Source organism: Coniosporium apollinis (assembly GCF_000281105.1).
Source record: "Coniosporium apollinis CBS 100218 chromosome Unknown supercont1.5, whole genome shotgun sequence".
In the NCBI taxonomy this organism is placed as follows: Eukaryota; Fungi; Ascomycota; class Dothideomycetes; genus Coniosporium; species Coniosporium apollinis.
This window is the reverse complement of record NW_006913267.1, coordinates 202535-226537: the sequence shown is the minus strand read 5'-3', so window position 1 is coordinate 226537 and position 24003 is coordinate 202535. Positions and strand designations below refer to the sequence as shown.

At 55.6% G+C, this 24003-nt stretch overlaps 7 protein-coding genes across 7 annotated transcripts; 4 read left to right on the top strand and 3 right to left on the bottom strand.

Annotated features, from left to right (window-relative positions):
• Positions 1–769: 769 nt before the first annotated feature.
• Positions 770–3281, top strand: W97_01424 (uncharacterized protein; the record flags this gene model as incomplete). Its single annotated transcript, XM_007779331.1, has 2 exons — positions 770–2628; positions 2717–3281. The coding sequence occupies 2 exons, from the start codon at positions 770–772 to the stop codon at positions 3279–3281; spliced, it is 2424 nt and encodes an 807-aa protein (XP_007777521.1).
• Positions 3282–4424: 1143 nt separating this feature from the next.
• On the top strand, positions 4425–5609 carry W97_01423 (uncharacterized protein; the record flags this gene model as incomplete). The annotated part of the gene is made up of 4 exons (XM_007779330.1): positions 4425–4600; positions 4697–5116; positions 5171–5502; positions 5557–5609. 4 exons carry the CDS (start codon positions 4425–4427, stop codon positions 5607–5609), a joined length of 981 nt encoding a protein of 326 aa, XP_007777520.1.
• Positions 5610–7124: 1515 nt separating this feature from the next.
• On the top strand, positions 7125–8927 carry W97_01422 (uncharacterized protein; the record flags this gene model as incomplete). The annotated part of the gene is made up of 4 exons (XM_007779329.1): positions 7125–7137; positions 7191–7226; positions 7287–8266; positions 8367–8927. The coding sequence occupies 4 exons, from the start codon at positions 7125–7127 to the stop codon at positions 8925–8927; spliced, it is 1590 nt and encodes a 529-aa protein (XP_007777519.1).
• A 1097-nt stretch (positions 8928–10024) lies between these two features.
• Positions 10025–11503, bottom strand: W97_01421 (uncharacterized protein; the record flags this gene model as incomplete). The annotated part of the gene is made up of 1 exon (XM_007779328.1): positions 10025–11503. One exon carries the CDS (start codon positions 11501–11503, stop codon positions 10025–10027), a length of 1479 nt encoding a protein of 492 aa, XP_007777518.1.
• A 1801-nt stretch (positions 11504–13304) lies between these two features.
• On the top strand, positions 13305–14833 carry W97_01420 (3-isopropylmalate dehydrogenase; the record flags this gene model as incomplete). Its single annotated transcript, XM_007779327.1, has 7 exons — positions 13305–13335; positions 13394–13413; positions 13469–13489; positions 13548–13616; positions 13682–13777; positions 13886–14513; positions 14580–14833. The coding sequence occupies 7 exons, from the start codon at positions 13305–13307 to the stop codon at positions 14831–14833; spliced, it is 1119 nt and encodes a 372-aa protein (XP_007777517.1).
• Positions 14834–15319: 486 nt separating this feature from the next.
• Positions 15320–18176, bottom strand: W97_01419 (uncharacterized protein; the record flags this gene model as incomplete). Its single annotated transcript, XM_007779326.1, has 4 exons — positions 15320–16573; positions 16662–16821; positions 16878–17359; positions 17415–18176. The coding sequence occupies 4 exons, from the start codon at positions 18174–18176 to the stop codon at positions 15320–15322; spliced, it is 2658 nt and encodes an 885-aa protein (XP_007777516.1).
• A 994-nt stretch (positions 18177–19170) lies between these two features.
• On the bottom strand, positions 19171–23970 carry W97_01418 (uncharacterized protein; the record flags this gene model as incomplete). Its single annotated transcript, XM_007779325.1, has 7 exons — positions 19171–19460; positions 19509–20160; positions 20309–21175; positions 21526–23156; positions 23212–23473; positions 23616–23700; positions 23753–23970. 7 exons carry the CDS (start codon positions 23968–23970, stop codon positions 19171–19173), a joined length of 4005 nt encoding a protein of 1334 aa, XP_007777515.1.
• Positions 23971–24003: the final 33 nt, after the last annotated feature.

Below are 24003 nucleotides of genomic sequence, written 5' to 3'. Positions count from 1 at the left end.
CCTACTGGCAGCACCATGTCAAGATTTGATTAGGCTCTCGGATGGGTAAACACTAGAAGTCGATAATCTGAGTACGTTGTGCGCATTGAATATGGAGTCGTAACCGGGAAGGTTCAAGATTTCGTCCATTGATTACCCAAGTCACCTACAGCACGGTGCCACCTCCGGTTGCTGATGTGCACTAGTCCCTGGGCGGGTTTCCGACATTCTTATTTGCTGGGAAGGCTTCCCGATCGAATCAGCTGCCACACCAGACAGCAACAAGGTTGCTGACTAGCAACCGGAGGTGGCACGGTGCTGTATTTATGCTAGGTACGTACAAAGCCAATATCGGATGTAATCCATCACCCAAACACGAGGAGTCCTTGAGGCATTGACGCTATGAGCCCGAGATAACCGTTTCCCGGCAGCCTGGCTGTCCGGGGCCGGTGCTTACTCCGGGCGGAGATGGATCCGCGGGGATCCTCGGCGGCACAAGCTGGAACGTCATCCTCCATCCTCTCTTGCACTCGCACCGCAGCCAGAGTCTCGATGGGTTACTACTACCGATTGGGACCAACGAGCGACAATCCTCCGTGCTAGAAAATCGTGGTATTCTCCTCATGCCTGCTCATCATGCGGAGGCCTGCTCCTCACCACGGGGCTGTGACCGTGGTCCGAAGCTCCATGGACTTAAGCAATGGCTGGCGGTACCAGCAGCGACAGCCGTTGTCGCTGCGAGGTGCCGCCATCGCCACCGCTGACGGTGCCCGCCATTGTCGTCGTCGAAATGCCTGTTTTGTACTCATCGCTGCAGCTCATCGGTTTGGAGGAATACCACGACCGCCTGGTGGAGAACGGCTTCAACAGCTGGGAGGCTGTATGCGACATCAGCGAAAGCGACCTCGCACAGCTGGGCTTCAAGCTCGGTCACCGACGCCGTCTTCAGCGGGCCATCGCAGGTCATACGGTGCCTTCCAACCCACAATCGCTGGACGGGTGTTTTGAAGATGGCAACAAGTTGGAGCAGTCTGCGGAATCAGACGTGGAAAGAGGACACAGCCCAAGGGTCAAGAGAAAATACCAGCGCCGTCCGAAACCTGACCCAGGCGCACCGCTGCGGCCGAAATCTGGCTATGTCGTGTTCTCGGAGCACCTGCGGGAGAACCCCGCTGTCAGCGCCCTCAGCTTCGTAGAGATCGCAAAACTGGCGGGAGAAGCCTGGCGAGCTCTGTCTGCAGGAGGAAGACAGCATTGGGAGAACCAGTCGGCAACCGCCGTGGATGCCTACAGGATGCAGCTCGACGACTATCAAGCCTCGCCTAGCTATCGCCAGTATCAGAATTATGTCCTCGACTTTAAGAAGTGGCATTCCGGCAAAGACGGGCGGGCGCGGAGACCTTTGTGGCCGCCTGGCACAGCTTCGCCGCCACGGAGGGGCCCAATCTCAGCAGCCTTAGCCATAGCTTCGAGTAGCCGTAGTAGTACGCTTGTCTCTGACAACCGGAGTATTAGCGGCGCCTCCCCTGCGGGCAATGGCACTTGGCAGGCCGTTCAGCTAGCGATGCAAAGGTTCTCCAACAGCCCCGTACGCCATACTGAATTATACACCCGCCTGTATGCTAAGCTACCCAACCGCTACCCGCCTAGAGAAGTGGTGTATGCTGGGATTACCGCTTTCTTCTCAGCGACCAGCCTCTTCTGGCTCTGGAGCAAGGAGGAAGGCGCGTTCCTCTTTGAGCAAGTCTATAGCAACAACGCGCCCCCAAACGTGGTGACCGTCGCCGAAGTTTTCGCCATGGCTGCCACCGGGGCCAAACTAGCTACCGATCCGCTCCCTCAGCACGTCGTGCAGACCTGCTATGCCTTGGCCACAAGAGATCTGGATGAATGTGTAGTACAGGAGCCGCTGCGGGCCATGCGAATTATATTTTGTCTAGCTCTCTTCTCCATCTGCGACAAGTCCATGTACGCGCGCTTGGGCGTTGCCGCGGCACTTCAGATCGCGCGCTGGAAGCTCCTTCCCCATACAGTGACGTGCCGCGCCCAGGATGATTGGGCCAAAGTTTACCGGAGTCTAGTATTTGTCGAGTGCTGGCTGTCGTCCAGTTTAGGTTGCCCCTCTGACCTGACGACGGAAGAGATGGAATACGGCCGTGCGGGTAAAGCCGAGAATGCATCATCAATAGATGAGCTAACTTATGCGCAAGCCATCAAGATTGAGGTTCTGGCAACGAGGATTGCGCGAGGGGCGAAGCGTAGCTCCAGTGACGCTCCGTTTACCGTTGACTCTGCAACCGAAACCGTGGCTGTAGGTATGGCTCGCCTGGAAGCATGGCATCAGGACCTTCCCCCTGTGATGCGCCTCGCCCACCTCACGCTCGACGGATCCTCGGTGCTTACCAAGTCTCAGAGAACGCGCTTGTTCATGGTGCACATGACCTACCTTGATTCCATCATCCTCCTGCATCGTCAGTCGATAGTCTCTGCCGCTAGACGCCGTCTGCAGGCTACTCAGGTGGCCGAGACGTACAATGAGCAGAACCGGACACACGAGGATGACCTCATGTCGGCTGCACGGCACCTCGCGCGCTTCGTGACTCTAATGGAGGACGGGGATTGTGTCCCAAGGCGGTGCTGGCATGTGATGTGTGTCTTCTCTCCTATTCCGTGCTCCTTTCACATCCACCGACTGCCCGTTCACTGGGCACCGTTAACAACGCTGATCGTGGATTAGCTACAAAACCTTCTCCGCTTGCACAGTCTTCCTCTTCAACGTCGCCCAAAAGCTCCTCTATAACGCCGTCGACGACGTGGAAGCCGACCTCGCCTTCGCTCGAAACTGCATCGCGACGCTCGAGCGGTGCGGCATGGCGGAGCGCATCGCGTGCCAGTACCTCCTTGTGCTCAAGCCCGCATACGACACGCTTAGCGCCATGTTCGAGGCATCGCGGTCTCCGTATGTGAACCCTAAGAGCGGCATGCTCACGCCTCTGGCGCCGTCGGCCGTGGCGCCGCGCGATTTGTATAGGGGCGGGTTGGATGGCGCGTATCCGATATTTTTGTCGCCACTGCCGCTGCCGCTACCGGTGCCGATGGCTGTAAAGGTTGGGCCGGATAGCATCTGCGAGGAGGTCTTGCCGATTGCTGAGGCGCTGTCGATGCTGCTGGAGGATCCGTTCGGCAGCAATGAGAAGAACGGGATGCAAGAACAGCAGGCGCTGGAACCGCAAGTTTATGCTGTTGCTGACGGGGCCTGTGGCGCGGCAATCTGGTGGGAGGGGATCAAGGCGGGTGTGTGAGTCACGAAAACTCGCAATGACGGCCTTGCGAAGCGTGGGGCATGGGAGGGGTTTGTCGCTGCCGTGTGAACGACGAGAGAAGGACTGGTGCCTTTGCAGTGAGGACGCCGTGACAAGGGGGATCCGGGGCGAACCGTCTGCCCATTTGAGGCAGAGCTGCCTCACGGGGCTCAAGAAAGTCGTGTCTGCTGTCGAATTCAGATTCATCAACCGTCGTACCCAGTTTGCCGACTGCGAATTACACAAACAACGGTCGCCGGTAGGGTTTGTTGGAGTTCGAGCAGGACGGCTGGGACGGTTAGCTGGGCGAGATTTGAGGGAGGGTTGGGTAGTCGTGTCCAGCCTCGAGCACAATCCTCAGTCTCAGTCCTGTGGCATCAGGGTCGCACATCTGATGATGGGGAAATCACTGTGCATGGGGATGTAGGTTGGGAGGGACATGCGATACAGTAGCGCAGACTATATCAAAAACTATACCAAGCTGCCTAGAGATGTCTGAATTGCACTAAAGCTATTGGTCGTGTCTAACGGTAGGACAACATTTCTGGGCTACAGCATCCTATCGTTGATCTGAATCGACTATACCCCCAACCCGAATAACTACCGTTGCTCGGGGTAGGGTTCAGTTCACGGCGGAAAAACGGCTTCTGTCTCCCGCCAGCTTCGAGACGGAAAAACTTTAGACGACGGGACGTTAAGGCGGTCTTGTCTCCGGCTTTAACGATGCGAGCAGGGTGAGCGGCCTTGGCAAGCCTGCAGGGCCGACAGACCAACGCTGCGAGGCATTCCTCAGGGCTTCCAAAGGGCATGCCGAATTGACTGGTTGCGCGTTACCAATGTCTCGCGGATCAAACGGTTATCGATGTTATTCTACGATAGCTTGGTCGACAAAACGAAGGCTTGAAAGCTGGCCCTGCTCTCCGTGTCCGTTTTCCCGAGAACAGCGACCGCGGTTGTCCCGAAAAATTCCGACTCCCGACCCGGTCAAAATTTTTGGGGACGGTAGCTCAGCTACTTCTGGCGCGTTGCTTCAAATAACTCCTCACAAAGAACTTATTTCTCATTCACAACCATCACCTCTCCACTCCATCTGTCCAGTAACTCCACTCCACCACCTCTATCAATTCCTCAGACTACAACACGATGGCAGCTGCAGCACCACCAACATCTACCGGCTCCCTGAAGCTGGATGCCCTGAAGCAAAACGCCGAAGCGCAGGACCCGAGGAAACTCAGCGGCCTTGCGCTCTACTCTAGATTCGCCTTCGCTGGCGCTGTCTGCTGCTCGGTGACCCACGGTGCCCTCACACCCGTTGATGTGTAAGCTCCCCAGCAGTCTGCTCGTTGTGGTCTGCCGTCTCTGTCTGCGCATCCCCCTGCACCCGAGAGCCAAAGCTAACACAAACTCCCGCACAGCGTCAAGACACGGATACAGCTCGACCCAGTCACCTACAACCGGGGCCTGATCGGCGGATTCCGACAAGTCATCGCCAAGGAGGGCGCCGGCGCCATCTGGACAGGTTTCGGCCCTACGGCCGCAGGCTACTTCCTCCAGGGCGCGTTCAAGTTCGGAGGCTACGAGTTCTTCAAGCAGCGCTGCATCAATGTCCTCGGCTACGAGACCGCTTCCAACAACCGCACCGCTGTCTACCTCGCCTCGTCTGCCGCCGCCGAGTTCTTCGCTGATATCGCGCTCTGCCCGCTCGAGGCTACGCGTATCCGTCTCGTGTCGGAGCCGACGTTCGCGAATGGCTTGGTTGGCGGGTTCGGCAAGATTCTGAGGACGGAAGGTGTGGGTGCTTTCTACTCTGGCTTCGGTCCTATCCTGTTCAAGCAGTAAGTACCTATTGCAGTTTAGGTCAATTTAGACAGCTCGCTAAACGCTCAAAGGGTCCCGTACACCATGGCCAAGTTCGTCGTCTTCGAGAAGGTCTCCGAGCTGGTCTTCAAGAATTTCGACAAGAACAGCATGTCCAGCGGCGCACAGACAGGTGTCAACCTCGGCTCCGGTCTCATCGCTGGTTTCGCCGCCGCCATCGTCTCCCAGCCGGCCGACACCATGCTCAGCAAGATCAACAAGACCAAGGGTGCTCCGGGTGAGGGCACTACTAGCCGACTGATCAAGATCGCGAAGGAGCTTGGCCTCCGCGGCAGCTACGCTGGTATCGGCGCTCGTCTCTTCATGGTTGGTACCTTGACTGCTGGGCAGTTCGCCATTTACGGTAAGTTTTTTCTTGTTTCAACACCACTATTAGCACCTACTGACTGCTTTCCAGGCGACATAAAGAGAGCCCTAGGTGCGTCGGGCGGCGTAGAAATTGCGAAGTAGATGATGCCAGAGATGTTTTCTGGTGAAAAAAACGATGGAGATGGGTTGAGATATCTTTGTGGCGCGACGGGAGAAGCGCCAAGATATTTCCGCATTTTCAGGGTCTCTGCATTCAGGGTCTCTGATCGTCAACAAGGGTCCTGCGTATTGTTACATTTCCTACGTTGGGTTAGCTTCCGGCATTTGGGGGCTGCGAGCCTTCGCGGAATAGAGGCGACAGAGCGATTCTAGACTTAGCAGGACTCTGTACGATTGACAGTGGGCCTGAATAGACGGCACAGTCGGTAGACAACAAGTTTAATAAACGTAACGCTAGAGCGATTGAGGACCAATGCTGAGCCAATCGAATAGTCGATTTCGTGGTACCGTGACCGCACGTCGACAGGCGGCCGCTCAGATAGCTCCTCGGTGAATTGAAAGCAAGGTCAGCGGAACAGTGATTATGCGACGAGTCGGACGCCCTCAGCATGGCGCAAATGTTCATTATGTTTTCTAGCCCAATCGTACATTGTAGATTTCATTCGGTGTAGACACTGGAATCGGTGCTGATGCAGCTATATAGCTGCTCGGCATACTGGTGACCCTGTACGCGGCAAGCCGATGGTGCTACGAATAGGACCCCCTCAACATGGCGCAAGTATTCACCGTAGTTTGTAGTGCGACAATAGATTGTAGTAAACTTTACAGCATCGTTCTAAGATCCACGATGATGCTCAGATATAGCGGTCCCGCCAAGACTGGAGATGACACGTTCAAACTGTAAGTAGTCGAGAGACTTATTACGGCTGTGATCACCTTCGTCGCTCTCTTCTAAACGATGTCTTAAGTACAGCAGACACTCTGCACTACCATTGAAGAGGGAGAGATGGTTCTGTCAGGCTGTGACCATCCGGTCGGCACTCCGTTCCAGGGCTCTGGCTGCACATCCCGCTGTCGTGGCTGTGTTCCCGCACCGCCAACATGGCATTCTAAAAATTGCATTGACCTCGCTTCCGCAGTCGGATCAATCGCATTGCATTATTGCAGGGCTGACAAACTTAGTTGTTGGCCGTATCTTGGATCCGGGCTGCCCCGCCGCTTTCAACACATTTACAACCTACGTCGACGGCGCCTCGAAGGCCAGCCCTGGCAGCACTAACGACACCAAGGTTCTTGTGCTTATCTAGTCCAGCAGACGGGGTGACGCACCCGCGTCGGCCGGACTATTGGCGGCCAGCCAAGGCACAACGGCAACATGAAAAGAACCAAGCGGCCCGCACAACAGAGTGAATTAGTGGGGCACACAAGGAACGCAACGTGCCCGCCGGAGGTAAACCCGCGCGCTACTACTGCAGTCCTACGTGGGTGCTACACGTGCCGGTGAGAAAATCTTTGGTTCAGTCTCAACCATTTAACTATCACTGTTTATATCACTTCCGAGTCCGCTGCTTCTCTTTCAGAATAAACGTCTAGGTCGGCACACTGTACGGCACTGTATCAACTCGAGCAGTACATCCCGTTAAGCATTAAGCAAACATGGGCGACATAGGTAGGCCCCCGCCATCATTCACGCGGCGTGCTTCTCTGACACCCCACCCACAGGCAGCGACGCCTCTCAAATAGACAGAGGCAACCAAGGTACGATCCCATTCTCACAAGGGTTGATGTTTTCGAAATCTGTCTGACGTTCCCCCAAAGGAAACAACAAGCCGACTCCCGAAAACCAAACCCTCTTGCAAGGCTTCGAATGGAACGTCCCAGACGACTTCAAGCAATGGACGCGCCTCCACGACGCGCTCCCCGTGCTCCAATCCATCGGTGTCACGAACCTCTGGCTGCCGCCCGGCTGCAAGGCCAGCAGCCCTAAAGGCAACGGCTATGACATCTACGACCTCTACGACCTCGGCGAGTTCGACCAGAAAGGCGGGAAGCCGACGAAGTTCGGCTCCAAGGAGGACTTGGACAAACTGGCAAGCCGAGCGCAAGAGCTGGGCGTCGGCCTGTACTGGGACGCGGTACTGAACCACAAGGCAGCGGCCGACAGCATCGAGAAGTGCATGGTCGTCGACGTGGACGAGCAGGACCGGGCCAAGGAGATCGGCGAGCCGCACGAGATCGAGGCGTGGCTGGGCTTCGAGTTCAAGGGGCGCGGCGACAAGTACAGCAAGCAGAAGTACCACTGGTACCACTTCTCCGGCACGGACTGGGACCAGAAGACGGAAAAGAAAGCCATCTACAAGATCCTGGGCGACAACAAGGGCTGGAGCCGGAGTGTGGGCAAGGAGGACGGCAACGCGGATTACCTCATGTTCGCGGATGTGGACTACTCCCACCCTGAAGTCGAGGAAGATGTCAAGCAGTGGGGCGCGTGGATCACGAAGGAGGTGAAGCTCAAGGGCTTCCGACTAGACGCCGTGCAGCACATTTCCGGGCGCTACATGTGCGAATGGGCCAAATATATCTGGGAGCAATGCGGCAAGGACGTCTTCTTCGTCGGCGAGTTCTGGGTCGGGGACGCCGATGAGCTAAACAAGTGGATCAAGGAGACCGAGGGCATCTTCTCCCTCTACGACGCCCCGCTTCTGAACAACTTCTCCAGCCTCTCCCAGACCGAGGCCGGAGATCTGCGCCAAGTCTTCGACGGCTCGCTCGTCAAGGTCAATCCCGACAAGGCTGTGGTAAGCATCTCCATCTCCAGACTTTCCTCTCCTATGTCTCTGACCAACCCACCCTTCCACACCCCCGCAAAAACCCCCCCAACTAACACCCCCCACCCAGACCGTCGTGATGAACCACGACACCCAACCGGGCCAAACCGTCGAGACGCCCGTGGAAGCCTTCTTCAAGCCGCTCGCCTACGCGCTCATCCTGCTGCGGCAAGAAGGCTACCCCTGCGCCTTCTACGGCGACCTCTACGGCCTGCGTGCCAACCCCGACGACGACGACGTAAAACCCCAGCCCCCCGCCTGCAGCGGCAAGCTCGCCGACCTGCTGCGCGCCCGCAAGCTCTTCGCGTACGGCGAGCAGGACGACTATTTCGACGCCGAGAACTGCGTTGGGTGGGTCAGGCGCGGGACGTGGGATCGGCCGGGGTGCGCGGTCGTGATGAGCAATGCGGCGGAGAACGAGAAGAGGATGTTTGTGGGCGAGGATCGCGCTGGTGAGGTGTGGGTTGATGTGTTGGGGTGGGCGGAGGGAGAGGTCGAGATTGATGGGGAGGGGTTTGGCATGTTTACGTGCCCGGGGGTGAGCGTGGCTGTGTGGGTACACAAAGAGGTGGAAGGCAGAGAGAAATTCCCTGTCAACTTTGACGCGGATATCTATGGGGAGGGGGAGTAGTGAGTCTGTGGGGATGGGTTGGAGAGATGGAGGTGACGTCGATACGGCTGGATATATCAAGATTTGGAAGAGTGGGTTCGTTTACTAGAAGGCGTAAGGTATGTTGATAACCCTTTAGGATAGATAGACTGATACAGGCGCTACGCGCACTTTCGAATTCAAACCACTGCACGATTTTGCACCGACCTCATCTGATATTCGCAGCTTGGTTCAAGACAGTTTTGAAGCTACCGGGTACCAGCGTAGCAGAGTACATGAATCATCATGTGACTGCTTATATCCCAAATCCTGGGTAACTTCTTCCTCAAGCTCCCAGCTTGCAAGAGCATACCGCAGGACACCAGTGACTGAAGACAAAGGGAAATCGTAAAGCGATAGGCAGCAGCAGCAGTGATGCTTGTACAGAAAGCGTACAGGGTATAATGGGGTATCTAGATGAACAAAGGAAACTCGCCTCGCAGCATGAGTACAATATGCGTTATGAAGTGAGTAAGACAAGACCGAAAATAGTAAGTACACAGCGAAGTTTCAAATCATGGCGTTGCACCGATCGGTGAACGCCTTGACAAAGGGGAAGGCGACACCGGATATCCGAAAGGAAGAAGACCTCCGTTGTCTAACGCCGGAGAACCAGCGCATGACCAGTATATTTTGACCGGCCCTACTTCTCTGCGCAAAGCGAACGCCGATGCCTCGACGCCATATGGAAAACAGTAGTCCTCTCCGTTCTTAAAATCTATTCCAAAGCGCCGGGTTATCCAAGATCTCCCTATGCTCCTGTAGAAGCCGATGACCCTGAGTCCAAAAGTGGCTGCTGATGCGGCGGTGGTTATGTCGAGCAATATTGAACTTGAAGAAGCGTCTCGGAAAGAAAAGAATAGCTGGAGACAGAAAGGAGGTAGGGCGTATCCGATGTATGGGACAGAATATGCAAGTGTGTTGGGACAGATATACAGCCGTGAAGAGAGACCGAAAGGAGCGAAGGCGGAAGAGGTGGCCGTCATGCGGCAGAAATGATACCTGAAGAGGCTTCGTCCAGTTGACAATGCTGAATGGAACGGGTCCAGGTCACAGAACCGGCAGTTGACCCACATCGATCAGTCTCTTGTCGGCTCGGTGGGAGATGGAATTTCGCTTGTGCTCGGCTCGTGATCCGGCAGGTCGTTATGGTCTTCGAGAGCCGAAAAACTATTGGGCACCGGCCCATGCACAGAGTCCGAGAGCGCGCCATTAGCACGAACGGCAGTTGTAGGGGTACGGTTTGAATCGATGCTGTCAGGACCTGTGGGTGTACGCCCACCGTCGATCAAGCCGCCATTTGTCTGATTTGTGGGAGCTGCTGGTGGAAGGTTCTGCGTCACAAGAGACAGTCCAAGTGGCGATGGCGAGGCTGTTGCTACTGCTGGCACGCCTGGAAGTGGATCGGCGCTGTACGCCGTCGTTGCTTGACTCGAAAACGTGGCGCCGCTCTCGCGGTTGGGGTCTCGAAGTCTCAGACTGGAGTTTCTCTCGCTACCGTCAGTCATGGGCAATTCACCGTAAAAGTATCGCGAACGCTGGCTTCTCGGATCGACAAAGCGGTCACCAATCCCCCGAGTATCGTGAGGAAAATCTGCTAGATCCTGGGGAACATGCCTTGCTCCTGAGTCGCTGTTATTTTCATCAGGTGTAGAAGAGGTTGGCAGCCCTTGAGACTGCTCAGAGGTTTGAGATGCGTCTCGTCGCATGCAATGGCAGTTTGGGCTGCATTCGCATCGTGACACCGTACTGCGCTCAGCCGGGGTCTGCTGCGCCAGCGGAGCCCGTTCAAAATCGGTAGGGAGAGTGCTGGCCCCGGGTGAAAGCGGATAAGTGTAAGGATCAGCGTCTCGTTGGGACGGGTTGCCGAACGATGGTGCTGTAGGAGATGGACGTGCACTTAGACGCGCTGGTAGGTCTGTCCGCGGAGCTTCAGGCGCAAGTTGCGAGACCGCTTGCAGCGGCGGTGATGGAGAACGGGAAGTTCGAACGCTAGGTGGCAGCGTAATCGGGATCTCGACGGCCAGTGTTGTAGTTAGAGCAGCCCGGGGATTAGCAATGGTAGAATTGACAGCCGCTGTTCGATGTGCGTGTAAGATGCGACCGACATGGCTATTGGTTATACTCGAACGCAGTCGACGTCCAGCTACGATCACGCTGTTGTTTCTCAGCCACCGCCTTAGTCGCCCTCGTGCTGGTGGCGGGAGGACTTGGCCGCCATGCTCTGCAATCTCTTCCGGCCGAGCTGAAGTTACATAAACGTTCGGACTGACAGTCTCCGGACCTAGAGGGACGACATCGACTTCCACATCGGCAGCAGGTCTAGTCGACGACGCGGTTCTTGATCGAGATTCGAGAGACGGTGGATTCCTTCGAGACGTCGACGGTGTGCGACTAATCGGATCCTCCGGGACGGCGAGTAGCACCGGCGACGCTGCCACAGCAGCTATCAGGGTCCCGGTTGCAGAGACGTCATTGGTACATATACGTATGGATGCTCCAGGAGAGATAGCACCCTCTATGTTCATCCTGCGAACGGTTTCAAGATCCGAAGACATGAGTGACAAGCGGGTAGCGTTGCCGCCAAAGCCATACATCTTAGCTGAGCAGCGGACGCATTTCAATCCACTGAAGACGCCGGGTGCACGAGGAATCTTCACGACGGCCTTGTCGTAGTGGTGGCCACAACAAGGGCATCTTCCGTGAAAGGTGGTCTCCAATACTTCCGGCGCAACAGAGGAACGTTTGCTGCTTAAGGACATAGTCGACGTGAGAGCTGGGATGTTGGAAAGACAAGCCGGTGCAGAGTTTCTTCGTACCATGTTTGCTAACTTGTGTCTCTTTGCTCGAAGTAAAATACGACTCTCACACAGTCGGAAGATGATGGCCACCGAGCTTGTCGATTGGCCAGCGAAGCTGCAGGGACTAGGATATTCCGGTTCTGATTCGACGATGTGAGCAAGTATTCGTAGGACTTTTTGTCGATGGACCTACGCCCAGGTCCTACGTTCTTCCAGTGGAGAGCGTGTCGAATCAGTTTGAGCCCTGGTAGGACAGACGGCTAAGGCGGCCTTCGAGAAGCATCCTGAGCTGCATCCGAGGGTACGGCTGTGGGGGAAGCTCCAATGTGTGGCTCAGCGGCGGAAGTTATTGGACAAAGGCTTGATGTCGTCGGTTTGCATTCCTAGAAACCCACGAGAAATGCTGCCATATTGGCGTGCAGAATGGTAGAACCGCAATGACAGGACGAAAGAACGGAAGACGGACAGGTTCTCAGTGGTATGGGATACCGTGGCTTCTTATCGGCCAACTGATCCCCCTGTTCGAGCAGGTGTCGTCACTCTTGGGCGAAGAAGCGGTGACTTGAACGGCGTCTGGTCCCAGGCACCATACCAAGAGAAACCGAGGCGCAGTCACCTGGGAGGTCGGTCAATTGGTTTGCCTAGTTACAACAGCCGCATTTCATCTTGCCGACCCATGCGATGAATGGCTGACGATGCCCGACAAAACCAGGATTACCCGTACGCCGCAAGGCCCGTAGTTCATACAGATGGGTGCCTGACCGATCCAAGCCGCGCTGGGGGAAGACGGCGACAGCAAGACGATGGAGTCAGAAGACGAGGCTGGAAATCCGCGACTGCAGCCCGGGTTCTCACGGCTCAGGCAAAGAGCGGGAGCGGCTGAGGTACTGAGATACACACGAAACCCATTGAACGACGCAAAATATCAAGCAATTGAGTGCATACGAGATTGCTGTCAGTCTTCTTGGAAACAATGGAACAATTGAAAGACTAGTATCGAGTAAAAGGAAGAACAGGCAAACGATACTGCTTGCTCCGCAGAAATGTCGCTGAGCCCCTGGAGGCAGTGCAATCAACTAGGTTGTGTACCTACTCAACATGTAGTTTGAGTTCTTACAGACATGGCGCAGCACACGCTCAGCCATGCATGAATGCTACTGACCTTTGAGGCATATTTTGAACGCGATTGACGCGCAGTTTGCGTCTCTTGTACACAAGCAGGCCTTAGGATACGTCCTCGATGTATGGTTGAGGTCCGGTTGACACAGCCGCATTACGGATGCGTCTACTCCGTGGCTCCCATGCACCAGAGTAGCAATCAAGTGCAAGTGCGTTATTCGAAGGTGCAATCTTCGAGGGTGATTTATCGCGTAGTCATCTGATAGAGTTCTCCATTGCTTCGAAGAACAACCTGAGAAACCTAAGGGTTTTGAAGGAGGTGCTCGCCGAAATCGGCGGCAGCGAAATCCGAGCTCGGACGAACTTTTGACAACATGAGGGCACCAAGTTGCGGGACAATCCAAGCTTCACAACATAACTATCTTTTCGAACCGCCACAATGTCCACGTTCAAGATTGTCGTGTTCGCTGGTAAGCCTGATGTTTCATACTTCTGCCTGCGAAACCTGTACTAAGTTCTGCCTCCCAGGCGACCATTGCGGTCCAGAAGTCAGCCGCTCAACCCTCCCCACCGCCTGTCAGGAGCTCACGCCGTAACACACAGGTCACTGCCGAGGCAGTCAAGGTACCAGCGCATCTCTCGACACCATCGTCTGGGTCATCACTCATTGGGCTTCACGTAGATCTTGAGGACGATTCAAGAAGAGAAACCAGACGTGCAATTCGAGTTCCAGGACCACCTGCTCGGAGGGGTAAGTCGCCGCGACCTCACACAGCTTCTCGACAACAATTCTATACTAAATATACCGCGGCACAGTGCTCCATCGACGCCACGGGTTCACCTCTCACGGACGAAGCCCTTGAGGCCGCCAAAAACGCCGATGCCGTAGTCCTAGGAGCAATTGGCGGCCCTGTAAGCCAACCCCCCTCCCCTCTTTCCTTTCAAGCCACCAGCTCTCCCGGCTCCTCCGCAACCGCCGCCAACCCCCCCAAACCCAACGTTCTAACCCGCATCCCACAGAAATGGGGCACCGGCGCCGTCCGCCCTGAACAAGGCATCCTCAAGCTGCGCAAAGAAATGGGCACCTTCGGCAACCTGCGCCCCTGCTTCTTCGCCTCCGACTCCCTCATCGACGCCTCCCCGCTCAAACCCTCCGTCTGCGCCGGCACAAACTTCAACATCATCCGCGAGCTCACGGGCGGGATCTACTTCGGGGAGCGCAAAGAGGACGACGGATCGGGCTCAGCCTTCGACACCGAGGTCTACTCGCGGCACGAGATCGAGCGCGTAACACGCCTAGCCGCACGACTGGCGCTGCAGGAGAACCCGCCGCTGCCGGTGTGGAGTTTGGACAAGGCGAACGTGATGGCGACGAGTCGGCTGTGGCGCAAGACGGTGACGGAGGTCATGGAGAAGGAGTTTCCGCAGCTGAAGCTGGGCCATCATCTTATTGACTCCGCGGCGATGCTGATGGTCAAGAATCCGCGGGCTTTGAACGGGATAATTGTCACGAGCAACCTGTTTGGCGACATCATCAGCGACGAGGCGAGTGTGATCCCCGGGAGCCTAGGGCTGTTGCCGAGTGCGAGTTTGAGCGGCATTCCGGACGGGAAGACGAGAGTGAATGGGATTTATGAACCCATCCATGGTAAGAATTCTGTCGGCCTTGTATTCAGCCAAGCGAGTTCGTGCCAGCAACTGACGCTTCGTACAGGCTCCGCGCCAGACATCTCGGGCAAAGGCATCGTCAACCCCGTCGCGGCGATCCTGTCCATGAGCATGCTGCTCAAGTACTCGCTCTGCATGCCGGACTTGGCCAAGGCCGTCGACGACGCGGTGAAGATTGTCATCGACAAGGGGATCCGGACGGCGGACATCGGCGGCACCAATAGCACCGTTGATGTGGGCGACGCGGTGGCAAGCGAGCTGGCGCAGATTTTGAGGGGTCAGAAGTCGGTGGATGGTTAAGATATATGTGAATCAGGCTACAGAACGACCAATCTGAAGGGCATCTCGGGTTTGCAAATTCAGCTCTGCCTCTCTGTTGTAGAGTTACGGAGCGAAACGAAGATCCGTTAACGCTTTCCAGAATACTGATAAAGTCCAAATACTGTGAATTGTGTAAGAGCCCGGAGCGAAAGGCGCAGTGAGCCGCTCGTATCTACAGATGATCCTATGGAACACACTCCGAGATAGAGAGCTAGCCAGGAAGCTAGAGCAAGCAAAGCTGCGAAGTGTGGTATCAAATCGCTGGAAACTGTGTCGTAAAGGCTCCGTAAGACGTCACGAGACCGCGGCCAAAACCAACCCCAGAGTCAATCCACATGGCAGCTTGGGAGCGTCGGTGTGGGCAGACTGCCGACGCATTAATCCTTCCTCCACCACCGAGCACATCTACTGAACGCCGTAGTCTTCGCACTCTGGCTTCCAAAGAATCGTGTAGCGGGTCACAGTTTACTTCGCATTTGGGTGGCCAGCCCCATCAGGCTTCTTCATCATGCTCGCATACGACAAACCCATCTCGCGAGGATCATCGGTGCTGAGACCCTCCGGTTCTTGGTTCTCCTTGTCTTTGTTGCCCCTGCCCTGCTCATCGCTGGTAACAGAGTCCTGCTGTGAGTCCTGGCTATCGCCGGTCGAAGGGCGTGCTCCTTGATCGTCTTCGCCGTCTCGGCCCTTACCAGGGGAACTGCGATAGACGGACCAGGATCCTGATAGCTCTGGCGAGTCCTTGGGGCGAGGCGAGTCTTGTGACTCCTGTTTGTCTTCCGTGTCTGCCCCCTCGGTGTCTTGCGTTGACTCCTGAGCGGCTTCGTCCGCCTTCTCGTCCGCCTTATCTTTAGCCTCTTGCGTCTTCTTTGAAGCAGAGTCCTTCGCTTCCTGACCCTTCTCCTCAGCCGTCTCCTTCGCCTCTCCAGCTTTCTGCTTAGCGTCTTCCTTCACCTGCCCTGCTTTCTGCTCAGCGTCCTCCTTCGCTTCAGAACCCTTTTGCTTGACGTTCTGTTTTGTGTCTTGCGCCTTCTCCTTGACATCTCCGGCAGCTTTCTGAGCCTCTTCCTTCACTTGCGGCGCCTTCTCCTGTGCCGCTTTCACCGTGTCGTCCACCTTCTCTTTCGCTGTTCCTGCGGCCTCCTTCGCCTTATCCCTGACCTCTGGATACTTCTCTTGTGCTGCCTCCATCGTCTCATTGGCTTTGTCCTTGGCCTTCCCAGCGGCCTCACTGGCCCTTTCCTTTACCTCTGGCGCTTTTTCTCTTGCTGCCTCCGCCGCTTCGTCAAGCTTGTTCTTGGCCGCTCCTGCAGCATCGCCGGCCTTGTCTCTAGCCACTCCCGCAGCTTCGCCCGCCTTATCTCTAACAGTCTCCGCACTCTTCTGCAACTGCTCCTTCGCCTGCGGTGCTCTCTCGCGCACAGCTCCCGCCGCCTGCCCAGCGACCTCTTGCACCCTCTCCGCCGCCTGCCCTCCAACTTCCCTCGCCTTCTCATATCCCTTCCCCGCATAGCCTTTTGCCTTCTCCGCCGCGGCCTCGCCGTTCTTCAAAGCCTGCTGGCTCCTCCTCTTCACCGCCTCCTTCGCATCTTTCACGCTCGGACTCTTCTCCTCGAACACGTGGAGCTTCTCCTTGACGGCCCCGCTCACCCGTCGCGCCTTGGCTTCGCCATTGGCTTTGGTCTCCTTGGCTTTTTCGGTGAGTTTCTCGATCGAGATCTGCGTTGTGTCAGTATGACCTTCGACGAACGGGGTTTTGTACAGTCAATGGAGTCCGGCTTCGACGTCGTCATGAGAACACACTGACCTGGTCCTCTATGCTCTCGCCCAATGTTTCAATCTCGCGGTCGACGCCGTGGGCCGCATCCCTAGCGGATTTGGATAGGCGGCGACGAAGGGTTGGATGCTTGGCTGAGGCCGAGCCGCGACGGGTGTAGGAGCGGATGAAGAAGCGAACGAAGAGGACGCTGTAGATGCGTTAGCTATATGACTTCTTCTCCTGATTCGAAGCCAGAACACTCACGTAAGCGGAAGCAAGTAGATGAGGTTCAGCCAGATCGCGAAAGCCTGGCCAGAAGTGTTGATGCAGTCGACGCGCTGGTACTCGTTGCGATACCTGGTGTCGTGTCTCTCAGTGTCAATGTATCGTTCAGCATCGGCTCCAAAGACCTGTCCCTGGCTGTTGCGGACGTTCTCTGCCAAGCCTTCTTCGCCGGCTGCGCGAAGGGCGATCTTCTTCAGGAGTCCCGCGACACCCGCCGATGCTGTAGCATGCGCGACGTCGCTGACAGCGGAGGAGGCAGCAGACGCGATCGACGTAACCAGTTCTCGCACCTTGGTCACGACGGTATACGGCGTGGAGATAGGGACGGTGTACGAGACGAACAGATGGCTAGCGGCGAACAGAGTACCGATGACGAATTGCGCGATTTGCATAGTGGTAAGTGCGCGCTTAATCCTCTGGGGAACGCGGACGCCGAGGGCGGACAGCGTGTAGTAGGTGTACTGTAGTGTCACAGTCAGTGCCACTGACGCTGGCAGAAGGAACAATCGAACTCACCATTAAAGCATGGATTCCAGAATTGATGCACACAAACATCCAGATTGGCGGAGACATGTAGCGGATACCGGCCCACATGCACAACATAGCTCCAGCGTGATGGTACGTCTGCAGCGTGGAGCTGCGCTTGCCCTTCGCGATGATAATGGCGGTATCCAGAACCTCGTAGAACTTGGAGAGGTAGAAGAACCAGCCCCAGAACGCGAGACCCTCGTTCCAAAGCCTGCCAACGTCGGTAGGATCAGGAGTGCCGAGCTGGCCGAGATGGATGAGCTTGTTCTTGATTCCCCACGAGTTGGATCTCGGATCGTAGTCTGCCGCGTCACCAAGCCCTCGCGGCCCATGCATCTTGCAGAGAGAGTCGACTACGTCTACTATGCTGTGCGCGTCGTGTCGGCCGGGGAGGGTGTGTTTCATGGCCCGGATCATGGCGATAAACGTGACCGCAGAGTACAAGGCGAGGAAGACATTGTGGAGGATGACGAACGCGTAGAACGGACGCGTCTTGCTGATGGCCCATGGCTTGTTGCCGCGCCTGCGATTGTACGCGTTGAGGAGGGTCACTGTTGTCGCGTAGACGGTCGCTATCGTGAGAGGGACGTAAGGTGAGAGCAGGTCATTGTAGAGCTTCTCGTTGATTGGGAATGGGCTCTTGAAGGTGGCTTCGTCGGATGGCGGCGGTAGAGCTGGAGGATACGATGCTGGCGGAAACTTGAAGAGAGACCAATCGGGCCAGCTGACGTGAAGCGACGAGCCCGACATGTTGTGTGGAAGTGTAGATAGAAAGCTACCTGCTCGTCCAACGTTGGTTGCGACACGCGACTTGATGTTGTGGTGACAGACGGCAGCGGCGGGCACAGCTGTCAAGCTTTAAGAGCTACAGGAGTGACGTGAGTGTGTACCTGGCGGTTGATCCTCGCTCTGCAGCGCATGGGAGCACCGTAGCTTTGTACCAAGCTTCAACGGACAGAGGCTGTTTGAGATGATGAAAGGCTGTAGGGATGCGGCGTGCAGCAGGATTTTGTCCCGTGTGTCTCTGAGCTGTGCGAAGCCGCTTCCAGGAACTGGAACCAATCGGCCAAGCTGCCCTTCACCTCAACAATTTTTTGCACTCACGCACTCGCGTACTCACGATGACGCTGGAGACGCTATGGCCTCGCGCCTGGACATGCCGAGGCACACGATCGAGAAAATGAGTGGCAGTCCAAACCAGCAACACACCACGCCCGCGCTTGGCCTTTCATCCATCGCCAGATAGATCCTGCAGATTCGCGAATAGCAACTCATACACCAGATTCTTATGTGGCCATTTTACGAGGTCTTAAACCCTCTCACGTAACCTACCGCAGTGGGTATGGGGGTTTTGGGAGGTGATCTGCCACATGTTTTTGACATCGTGCGCGATGCACGGACAAAGCTCCGAACTCTGATGCTTGGCCCGTCAGGGCTGCCTTGAGCATCGTCTGTGCTGTTCTAGATCTGCATGGTTTCGTTGAGTGGTCTAGAGACTCGGAGATACTCCAAAAAAGCGTCAAAGTCCTTCTCCTTCCCTCCAGTAACCGTACATAGGTAGTCACGCAAGGCGCTATAGGGGTTCGTTCGTCAGGTAGGAAGTCGGTCTGCGGCTGCATCGAGGGCCAAGAGGGCAGCAACCAGACAACCAGCAAGCACATCGCGCCGTAGAATGCAGACAGCCCATACTCCATGCACCGCCCCTTCTCTACGCCTCCAATGCTGTTCAGACCAGAAATGCTCCCTACGCCGGTGTGTCCCTGATGCCCTGACCCGTTACAGCGCCATGAGGCACACCCGGCGCCGCGGCTCCTCCGTTTGCCTCCCAGTTATCCAGCAACCTCCCGACTTCGCGGAAGCTCACTGGCTTCGTCATGTACAGATCCATTCCGCTAGTGAATGCCTCGCTCTGATCTCTGCTGCTCGCTAGCCCGGTAAGAGCGACGATTAGACATGGCGCTGGTGTCTGCATGGCTGGCAGCGCAGCGCGGTATTGCGCCTCGATTTCCCTGATCTCCCTGGTCGCCTCAAACCCTATGTGGCGTTAGTGGATCTTACGATCAGGCCGGAGGCGAAACGTACCATTCATCAAGGGCATCGATACGTCCATGAAGCAGACGTGTGGCGGCGCAGGAGGATCGGAGGCGATGAGAGTTCGGAAGACATCGACTGCTTGGAGGCCGTCTTCGGCGGTGTAGATGTCCGAGTAGCGTCGCTTTTTCATGAATGTGTGAAGAAGTTTGAGGTTGACCTTGTTGTCGTCAACCAGTAACAAGCGCGGGGATCGATGCGAAGGTGCTTGAGGTGTCGCGGTCGCGGGAGCTGGAAGTGCGCCAGTGGCAATGTCGGCACCTGCGAGAGTCATCGGCGCCGCATGTGAAGGTTCGTGAGTCCTGATCTCGGATGCGGTTGGGGATAGCGTTCGCCGGAAGTTGAGTGGCGGGCGGTGACCTGGTACCTCAAGATCAGCAGGCTTAATGACCGGAGAAATGATTCCTTCGGCGCCGAGCTGTTCCTTGATAGGGAAGGGAAACTCTTCTTTCTGCTCCGTACTGTCACTATGCTCTGAAACAATAGGTGGCTCTATTGCCATCTGAGCGTTGCTGCTCTCTTCGCTGGCAATGACTGAACCTTGCTGGATGATCGGTATGTCAGATGACGCCCCATCAGAGGCTTTCAAAGTGACCTTCTGCACGGCCTGAACGACTTCATCGACCAAAGGATCCGCAGGCATCTGGTTTGAACAGTTAGCGTACAGGAAGACAGTCAATCCTGTACATATTTCCGTAAAAAGCCACCGCCTTCTATAAGTAGGAGCAAGACTGTCGTGAAGCGCTACAAGACGTATAATCGCAAGTGGAAAGGTGAAAACAGGTGCTCACATTTGCTGCACGGCTTTGTGTAATGGCTTCCTCGGCAACGGTCTCTGGCTTCTGAGCTCCGCTGCTGGCTTGACTGTCTTGGTTCTCTCGTTTCTCATTAAGACGGCGCAAAGCTCGAGCGAGCTTGATCGGCCCAACGGGTTTGCTCACGTAGTCGACGTTAACAGCTCCAGCGCTGGTCTTGGTGATATGTCTTGATGCATTCGTGCTGAGTACAAGAACCGAAAGACCACTATTAGCATCCAAGGCGCTTGGCTTGGCTGACAGCAATGCCGGGACGTCGGCCTCGTCAACGACCACTACGTCAGCAAGCGACGATGGCGATCCCTCTTCCACTACCGAGAAGTCCAGCCAGCCCGATAGATAAGTTTTTAGGCACTTCTGGAGCGATTTTGCGGCTTCCAGTTGTGCAGGATTATCGTCTGAATGCTGTTGAGAGAAGATAGTGACTGTTCGACCGTGCGCGTTCTCTTTCACGAGCGAAACGCTGTCATCCCTTGCCCTTTCAATGGTGCTGCCGGCAGACGACGGTGTCGATGCCGAGCCAGCACTGCTTGAGGTTGGGGTGCTCTTCGCCATGGGAAGTGTCACCACCACCTCTGTACCTACTCCAAGTGCGGACTGGATGTTGATCTCGCCATTCAACATGGTGACGATCGATCGAACCAGAGACAGTCCAAGACCGGTACCGGGGTTGATTGAAGACTCTTGAGAGAACGGCGTGAACAAATTCGTCCTCATGTACTGGGGCGAGATGCCTTGCCCAGAATCGGTGATGGTCAGCCTGACCTGAGTCGTGACACCATCGCGTTGTTGTTTGCCCGTAGTCTGCTGGGTGTCGAGTTCTTCTGCCTCTAGTTTCACAATCTGTGCGAAGTCAGCTTCGGGAGCTAACAAAAGTGACATATCTGACAAGGAGTCGCGAGCGGTACGGTGTTCCAGTCCCTTTGATGAAAAGAACACCACTGTCAACTTGTGTGATTGATGGCTGAGTGCAAAGCTGGAACACGCTAGACGGTTGATAGTTCAAGAGATCCATGGCGATAGGTATACAGAAGCGTTGATGCTGAAGTATAGCCTAGACTACCAGCGCCCTCAAGATAGCGAGCCAAGAGAGGGGTAGCTTGAGGTCAGTTAGACGGCCGCTGTGTGATTGCAACACCGTACCGTTGGCAACTCTTGGTCAGATACAATGCTTGAGGAAAGGTTCTACTAACGATGAATCCAGCTTTAGTGTATTTCAGAGCGTTCCCAAAAAGGTTCATAACGATCCTCCGGAAGGCTCCAGGCTGCGTGACAAACGTCCAAGCACCCGGCGAGATATCTAGGATTATTTCCACGTTCGATCTTGTCGGCCTTCCGTGACCTGCTGTGCTTGGAGCCAGATCTGCTACGTCTGCGCTTGTAAAGTCTTTGAAAACTTGGCCAGTTGCAATGCCTTCGACAACTTCCTCCGTGATGGTAGCCAAGTCGACGTTGCCGTAGATGTTCAGGAGCGGTTGCATGGATGAGTTTGTCCCTGCTGACATAGCGGCCAGCTCTCGCCGTGACTTTCTAGCTTTTCGCTCATTGCGTTCGAACGCGTTGATCTTGCTGTAGTCCAGTACCATGTTGATTGTGTCCAACAACGTCCTGGCACAACTGTCCGCCGTGTCGACCAAAGACCTCTGAAACGAGTTGCACTCCGTATCAGCAAGGAACTCGCAAGAGGCAAGAATACCATGTAGTGGTGACCGTAGTTCATGAGAGATGGAGCCGATAAAATCACTCTTCTGTTGGTCGGCTGCAAGTGTGGCGATGCGGGCAATCTCGGTCATGACGCAGTTGCAGAATGCGATGCAGTGAAGGAAATCCGGGTTGTGGGTAATCGTACGGAAATCAGAAGTGTTGTAGGCGAAGAACGCTGACCAGCGAAGAGATGCGGAGTCCCACAGAGGTAGAAATATAATTTGACGAGCACCGGGAAAGTGCTTAAGCAAAAGCTGCACTTCCGTTTGAGAAGGTGACTTTCTCTTGGGCTTGGATACATCAAATTCGTAAGCATAGTCTTCTCCTGACGATGGCGAGGTCACCTCGTCCACCTCTAAGGCGAAGAGCTTTCCCCGCGGGTAACGCCTGATAAGCTTCGCGACGTCTGCAGCAGCTAGAGGAGCAAACTCTGCAGCATCGTCGCCTTGGAGGCCGTCAGAAGTAGACGTCGCTATTGACTGCGCAAGGATATCTGCTGACGGTCGTGCCCGAGATCCTGCTTGCGGCGCTCGTTTTCGGAGGTTTCCCGAAGTGCTGGTAGACTTCATCCGGATGCTATCCAGAGAGCCTCTGCGCTGAAAGATACTTTTGTCGTTTTCTTCGTCGCTTGTGTGAAAGGATGCGCCGGTTTGGTCTCGCGGGTCTAGATAGGGGAGGGCGGTCGAGTCCATAAAAACTACACCGCCTCCGGCATCGAGGAACAGGGAGTCTCGCAGCAGATCAGCAGCTCGCTTGAAAGTGTCTAAATGCGCATGGTCGTCGATCCTTGCAATACCGCTATCTTCTGCCTCAGAGTCATGCACCGACGATTCTTCGGCCTCATTCCTGGCAGATCCTGTCGCACCGGTTGCGCCGTTCGTGCCGAGCTTGCTCGTGGCGGGGCTGCCAGATCCTGCGTTCGCAACACTCGAAGCTGCTTGAAGGGGCTGTTTTTGGGACTCTGAGCCAGCTGTTGAGCGACGAGAGCGTTTCCGTATCTGGTGTTCCGGATCCACGAACGCAGCCAGACACATGTTCATGTGATGGCTGCGCTTTCTGTCCTCGCGTTCTCGCATAGTCTCCAGATGAGTCATAATGTTATCAGCCATCGTACTCAGAACTGCAGAGGCTTGTCAGTCCCAGTAGAAGGATGCCCAGTGCACACTACCGCTTACAGTTCAATTTGCTTTCGCTGAGCGGCTCCCCAGCTTTGTCATCAATAGCAAAAAGGGATCCAATATTAACTCCTCTTCTGGTACGTATTGGTACTCCAACATAGTATTTGAAGCGCGGTCCACCGCAGACGAAGGGCAGCTTGTTGAAACGCTCATCCTTAGTACAATCTAGCACCTCGAAGTAGGCGGGTCCTCCGTCAGGCTCGGGCGTCATCTGGATAGTATACTCGCAGAGTCGGCCGGCTTTGGGTACGCATATACACTGTAGTACTACGAAGTCAGCATAGGAGAAATAACTACAGCGGAGCTTGATGAAACGGAATCCGCACGGGGCGCAGTGCACGATCTGTGGTGAAACCAGCCAGTTCTGCTTGTGAGTGTCCTGAGAGGGTAGACTCTCTTACTCCTGCCCATATTGCGTCTAGTGGTTCATCCGACTTTGTAGTATCATCTAGGGAGAGGGTCTTGGAGGCCTCGGCGGCAAAATATCTAAGCCTTGTTTAGTATTTGTGTAGTAAGAGGACCTGGCGCCGCCGCGTACTGCATTTCTCGATCGCACAAGCTGATTAGGGCTCTCTGAACATTGAGCCGTAGAGCGACGAGTTGCGCATGAGCCGTAAGGACCGTATCCGGTGAGGAAGACTGGGTTGCGGCACCGAAGGTCCTTGGTTGAAAGTACTTGTACAGTTCTCTGGCGCGTTTGTCGTCCACAGCTGCGGTTGGCGCTCCATTTTTCTTAGATTCAATCCCCGCTGCCATTGTGCTTTCGTTGAGGTGTTGTCTGCTGCGCGA